Genomic DNA, 6856 nt, shown 5'->3' with positions numbered 1-6856 from the left:
CACGAACAAGCTGCGTTTCCTCCGGACACCAGTCGGGTTGGGTTGGGGAGCGACGACCGCTCCAACAGAGTCCCGCCATCTGGAGACCATGGGCGAGGCGGCGGCGGACTACAACTCCCGGCATGCACTGCGAGGGCGGGGAGAGTGGGCGGGGCCAGCCGCAGTCACCCGCGGGGGCTGGCAGGTAGGCGGGGGCCGGCGGCGCCGCGCCGCGCCGAGGGGGAGGAGGAAGAGCTCCCGGATGTGGAAAAGCTGGGGAGAAGGCGTGGGAGGAAAATGGACACGGTGGAGAAGGGGGCCACTACCTCTGTCTCCAACCCTCGAGGGCGGCCGTCCCGGGGCCGGCCGCCGAAGCTGCAGCGCAATGCCCGCGGTGGCCAGGGCCGAGGGGTGGAGAAGCCCCCGCACCTGGCGGCCCTGATCCTGGCCCGGGGCGGCAGCAAGGGCATCCCCCTGAAGAACATTAAGCGCCTGGCGGGGGTCCCGCTCATAGGCTGGGTCCTGCGTGCGGCCCTGGACTCGGGGGTCTTCCAGAGGTGCGCATGTGCGGCAGAGGGCCTAGGGGAGAAGGGAGGGGGAGGGCTGGGCGTGGAAGGGGCTGGGGGTTTCCCGGGTTGTGGCTCCAGGAAGGGGGGCCTGGGCGCTGGCTGAGTGCTTAGGAGGAAAAGCTGCAGTTCCTCCTTCCTTGGCTGCTCGCAGTCGTGACCTGGGACAGTTACTGCTCCGGTCCTGGAGAATGTGCATCCGTAAGGAGGTGGCGGGAGGAGAAAGAGACTGCCCCTTCCTGGGCATCTTATTGCCTCCCACTCTCTCTCTCCCCGGGGGTGGCCGAGGGGTCGGGGGCAGAGAAAAGGCCCCTCCTCAGGAGTGTGGCGACCTTGGTGTAATCTTTTTACCCAGAGGCCCTGTTGCTTCCCACCTGGTGCTGATGTGATTGATTAGGGAGATGACCAGTTGATGAACAGTCTGGACTCTGAGCTTTTCTGGTTTCAGGCTCAGCGTGGAGATCCTTTCTTGACCTTTGTAAAATACCCTGTACTGGCAGTCTGTGAGTCAGCATAATTTAGAAGGCTCTCGACAGCTGTGCACAGGTGAGAGGCGGTAGGAAACCAAGGTTTTATGACATGCCTCCGAATGGTTCGGCCATCCCTGTAGCATCTTCTCTGCCCCAAGGGCAATTTTGTGCATATTTAGAGACATTATGTTATGTCAGATTGGCCAGGGCTTGCAAGTGTGTGTCACTCATAAAAGAAGGGAGATAGATTCTGCAAACGTGATCGGTGCCAAAAAAAAAAAAATGAAGATGCACATAGTGGCTTTGACCCAGTTACACTTTGTGTTTGTTATTAAGGAAATTAAAATATTTTCACATTGATGACTGGGTTTTAATTAGCAAAAAAGATGTTTTTGAAAATAATACTGATAAACAATTAAGTCAGTGGTTTTCTATGTAACCAGCCTTATTGAAAGAGGAAGTACTCAAAACAGCATACATTCACTCATTTTTGTTAATGTTTTCATCCAAAGAAAGCCTCTTAGCTGGAGGAAGGCACATGGGCACTGGCACCCCGAAGATAACCCTAATGTGTCATCGGAAGCCTGCAAAACAGAGATAGGAGAGGGCGGGCAAGCAGTACCGTTCAACTCAATAAACAGTTACTGATCCTTGTTTAAGGAGCCCTGGTGGCGTAGTAGTTACAAGTTGGGCTGTGACCCAGAAAGTCAGCAGTTTGAAACCACCAGGCAGTCTTAGGGAGAAAGAAGGGTCTTTCTACTCCAGCAAAGAGTTACATTCTCGGAAACCCACAGGGGCAGTTCTACCCTGCCCTATAGAGTCAGAATTGACTTGATGGCAGTGAATTGACTTGAGACCCCTAGTTTAGGTCACTGTAGCTAAGGTGATACCAGCATAAATGCAGCATTGGCTCTTGTTCTCATACTACCTCCCCTTGAAACACTTGTCATGTTGTGTTGCTTCTGACTATAGAAAGCGCAGAGACTATAGAAGGACAGAGAAATTCAGGAGTCTTGGCAGCAGTGATCAAGTAAAATTAAAGGGAAATGAACTGGAAATCACATTCACAGATTAACTGAAAACAAACTCTCACTTAGGACTCGTACACACCCAAAGGGGAAAAATTGTTTCCGGTATAATCAGATTCAAGGGCAAAGACGTTTCACTTAGCAAATCTTTATTGAGAACCTGTGATGTTCCGGGAGGTGTCCTGGGTGACGCAAATGGCTCAGCCCTCACGTACTCACAGAGAGGTTGCCAGAGTGAAACCTCCCAGTGGCCTGCTGGGAGAACTGTGTCGTAGTCTACTTCCAAAGTGGACACGGATAGCTCCGTCCTGAAGCGCACACATGGGGTCCTCATGAGTCAGAATCGCCGCAGTGGCAGGGTGTGTGGCTTTCCTATGTGCCAGACGTTCTGCTGGTCTAGTTCCCGCACCAGTCATAGCAGCAGCAAGGACAGCAGTGTTCCGCCTCCTCGAGTTTGCACCATGGTGTGGACAGGCAGTGTACGGCCAATGAATATACTATACCCAGGAGGTGGCAGACATTTTTGAAGACGGAGGAAACAGGGTAGAGGGGATGGTGCACTTCTTTTCACCACTACCCTGCATTTCTTGGTTCTCCTTGGGGGACTCTATGGTGTCAGTGTGGTTACATTCCTCATGTTGTTCCAGCTTAGACGCTCATCTGGAAGGGCGGCCCTCCTCACACCGTTAACCAAAGTCTCACTGGGTCCCCAGTCCTTGAACCAGACCATGTCCTGAGAGCAGTGCTGCTGTCGGCACCTTGTAGCCACAGATGCCACCTGTGGAGCCCTTCCTGAAACACTTGACAGCTCCAAGCAAAAGGTTGGGAAGTTTACTAAAAGTTGGGAAGAATATATGTGGTAAAGAGTGAAAACCAGACAGATAAGGTGTGGATTTCACTGAAGAATTATTTTTTACACAGCATAAGGTCTAGAGCAGTGGTTCCCAACCTTCCTAATGCCGTGACCCTTTCATACAGTTCCTCATGTTGTGGTGACGCCCCAGCCATAACATTATTTTCGTTGCTACTTCCTAACATGTTGCTACTGTTAGGAAACAAGCAACCCCTTTGAAGGGTCGCGACACACAGGTTGAGAACTGCTGCTCTAGAGTCTAGGTGTTTTCAATCCCACCTTCGCCACATGTTCATTGAGCAACAATGATAGGCAGAGCTATTAATCTCTGCCTCAGTTTCCTCATCTGCACACTGGATTTTGTTTCAGTGGGCTTACTGAGGAAGGCATGTATCTATGTGTCTGTGGTCCTCAGAATACACATTGCCAGGGGGTTGATTCTCAGTTACAGTGATTGTACAGAACAGAGTAGAACTGCCTCCAAGGCTGCAGGGTTGACAACAGCGTGCTGCCACATCTTTCTCCTATAGAGCAGCTGCTGGGTTTGAACCTCTAACCTTTTGTTTAAGGGCTGAGTGCATAACTACTGCTCTTCCAGGCCTCTTAGTTTTAGAATGATACCTAGCATGTTATTTACCTACAACTGGAGGTTTTCACAATCTTCATCTCTTCCACAGGCCATAGTTTCCTTGCTATGAATGAGATATTATGATACTCTTCAGAAGTCTTCTATTAAAATTCTTTGAATTTGTAGAGTTAGTTAAATAAGTCTTCTCTGTTTCAAGAATTACCTAACTTTTCCTGTAAAGGGCCAGCTAGAAAATGGGTTGGGCTTTGGCTGCTAGATAGTCTCTGTGGCAGTCAATTCTGCCATTGCGTGGTGTGAGCTTGACCGCAGACCATGTACAAAGGAATGAGCGTGGCTGAACTGTAGGAGACCTTGATTTACAAAAACAGGCTGAGTTGTAGGCTGGATTTGACCAAGGACATCTCCACACTCCTAGGTGGGAAGCTTCTAGGCCGTGGTGAGTTACTATCAACATTCGCCTAGATATTCTTCACGCTTTATGCATTAGACCCCCCAACTAAAATGTGTTGGTTTGAACATCATTGACTTTCACAAGCTACCTAAGGAGATTGAAAGACTTTTCATTCGTCCCCGTATCTCTCCCTTATTTATTCAACAAATACTTATTTACCTCAGGAAGGAAGTCAAGAAAATGGTAGCTACCTGGCTTTTGTTTTTCAGGCCTTCTTGTTAGGTATGTGCAGTGCATTGTGATTCATAACTACTAGGCTATGTGCAACGGAAGGAACCCCTGCCCGGGCTGGCACCAGCCTGCCTCATAATGATGATTGAGCCCATTGTTGCAGCCACTGTAGCAATCCAATTTTTTGTTTAAAAGCCATCATCTGACGTCATTAGGGAAGCGTTTTCTAGCCTGCTCAGACTCAAAGATAACAATACTTTTCAAGGAAGGTTTGTAAACTGTAAACCAAACCCAAACTCACTGCCATCTGATACCAACTCATCACAGCCCTGTAGGACAAGGTAGAACTGCCCAGTGCGCTCCAGAGGCTGGCTTTTCTGGAGTGAAAGAGGCGGCTACTGAGGAAGCGGTTTCAGTCTGCGGACCGTGTGGTTAGCGCAGCACGTCTTCACTAGGCCACCAGGGCGCCTCAACGTGGGATACTGCTTGGAAAATTCTGAGACTGTTTTTGTTTTATTTTGACTTTTTCGCTAAGAAAGAATTACTGTTGGAACTGACTTTATGAGAGCTTGCTTCTCAACAGTGGATTCTGTGTTAATAGTGTTACACCTCAGAATCCCGTTTTAAAATGTCACCATGCTTGTGAAAAAGTCCGTCTTAATTTCCTTTCAAGAGCGGGCTTATGATTAATGAAAGACCTGTGCTTTGGGTACTGCTGTGCTTGAAACGGCAGGTTGTGATGTGAGTGAACTGCTGGAAAGGCCGTGCTTGCTGTTCCTGTCCGTCCTGTTAGGTGGGTGAAACAAGACCTCATTCAAGGCTAACGCCACTGTCATTAGACTTGACATTTATTTTGCTTGATTTTATTAAGCTTCTGGGTTCATTCTTCTCTTGGACCTCCCTCACATGACTCCCCTATAACGAAATCATCTATTCAGTTTAGTACTTTAAAACTGTGACGGACATTTTGTTTTAAGGGATGACTGAGATGTCTGCGGTGTACATACAGGATGCTACTTTCCCATCCATTGACTTACATAAAACATACAAATTAGATAACTGCGATTTTGTACCTTAGATGAACAGAAAGAAAACTAGTTTTCCTTCTAACAGATTCAGTGTGAGGATTAAATGACTATATCATTTACTTATTGATTACCATTCTGAGGCGTCCCTGAGTAGAGCGGACCATTAAGCAATGACTGGTTACGGTCAGACCCAGCAGAGGCGCCTTGGCAGAAAGCCTGGTGACTGACTTGCTTTTGACAGGTCAGTCTTGAAAACCTGTGGAACACAATTCTGCACTATGCTGATGGAAACTGACCACACCACCACTATTATACCTGATATTCTTTTAAATAACCTGGTGCCTCTAGCAGGTAAGGATCGGACTGCTAACCACAAGGTAAGCGGTTCAAACCCATCAGCCGCTCCGAGGGAAAACACTGAGACTACACCTGCTCCTGTAACGATTTACAGTCTATGCAGGGTCACACTGAATTGGAATTGACTAATAGCAGTAGTAACATTTATTTAATGTGTATTTTTTGTTAATGGATTTATATTTAACCTTTACAGTTTTATCAGTTTCATCTTACTGAAAATTGGGGCTTCATGAGATAAAGAATTTGCCCACAGTCGTATAGCTGTCGTGTGGTAGAGCCAGGATTTGAGGTGCTCCCTGCAGGACCTGAGCTCAACTATTCATTGTTTCATTTGTTCAGCAAATGAGCATTGAGCACCTTTATTGTAGCAGGCACTGTCAAAGTGCTTTGTAAAAAATAAAGTATTATAGAGGTGTTGTTATTTGCCACTGATTCAGTTCCTACTCGGGGCAAGTTCAAGTGTAGTTTTTATTTGCTTCCTTGTCTCTTTCCTCAATGGTTTTTGTAAAACCAATTGCTCTTGAATAGATTCTGACTCAGGACAATTCTATATACGTCAGGAAAGGACAATGCTCTACAGGGTGTTCAGTGGCTAATTTTTCAAAAGTAGATTGACAGGCATTTCTTTCAACAAGCCTCTGAGGCTACTCAGACTGCCAAACTTTCAGTTACAGCTGAGCACATTAACCAGCCAGGATCTCAGTATGAAGATAAGTTAATACTCTGTTGGCTTCAGTCTTCTCTGATAGGCAGACAGTGGGACTGCACTGTACACATGGTTAATGTCCCCAGAGACCAGGATGGTAACGGGGCAACAAAGGCACTCTAAATATCTCATCAGTGAGTGCATTTTTTCAAAAAATGGAGGAAGAAAATAAACCTGTTCGACGTAGGTCTTCCAAACCCTGACTATATTTTATTTACCTCTGAAGCATTTGTAGAAGGTCAGTGGACCCTGTTCTGTTCAATTTTTTTGCAGTGAATACCAGGGCAATAAAATTGATGGCTTCAGTGATACGCATATACTTTAGACAAATTAAGGAGCTCCGGTGATGCAATGGGTTAAGCATTGAGCTGCTAATAGAAAGGCTTGTGAGTTAGACCTACTGAAGAAAGATGAGACTTCTGGTCCCATAAAGATTTTCAGTCTCAGAAACCCTAAAAAAATTTTACTCTGTCCTACAGGGTCACTATAAGTCAGAATTGATACAAGGGCAGTGGATTTTTAATTTTTTTTAATGAAAAGTAGTAAAAAGTCTAAAGAAACTTCATTTTAAAAATTTTACTTTTTTACTTTGTACTGTATTCTAATGATCATCTTACAATCCTTCCTTTGCCCTTTGCATTTTAAAAATTCACTGTCT

General features: G+C 46.6%; 1 protein-coding gene across 1 annotated transcript in view; it reads left to right on the top strand.

Annotated features, from left to right (window-relative positions):
* The first annotated feature begins 222 nt into the window (after positions 1-222).
* The window catches only part of CMAS (cytidine monophosphate N-acetylneuraminic acid synthetase), a 33717-nt gene continuing 27083 nt past the window's right edge, over positions 223-6856 (top strand). Inside the window, exon 1 of the mRNA XM_075552009.1 lies at positions 223-536. Within this exon, the coding sequence (XP_075408124.1) occupies positions 277-536 (260 nt within the window). The 5' untranslated portion in view covers positions 223-276. The remainder of the gene's footprint in view (positions 537-6856) is intronic.

The sequence above is a fragment of the Tenrec ecaudatus genome, chromosome 6 (assembly GCF_050624435.1).
Source record: "Tenrec ecaudatus isolate mTenEca1 chromosome 6, mTenEca1.hap1, whole genome shotgun sequence".
Classification (NCBI taxonomy): domain Eukaryota; kingdom Metazoa; phylum Chordata; class Mammalia; order Afrosoricida; family Tenrecidae; genus Tenrec; species Tenrec ecaudatus.
Note: the sequence above shows the minus strand (reverse complement) of the source record. Positions and strands in the feature narration are given on the sequence as shown.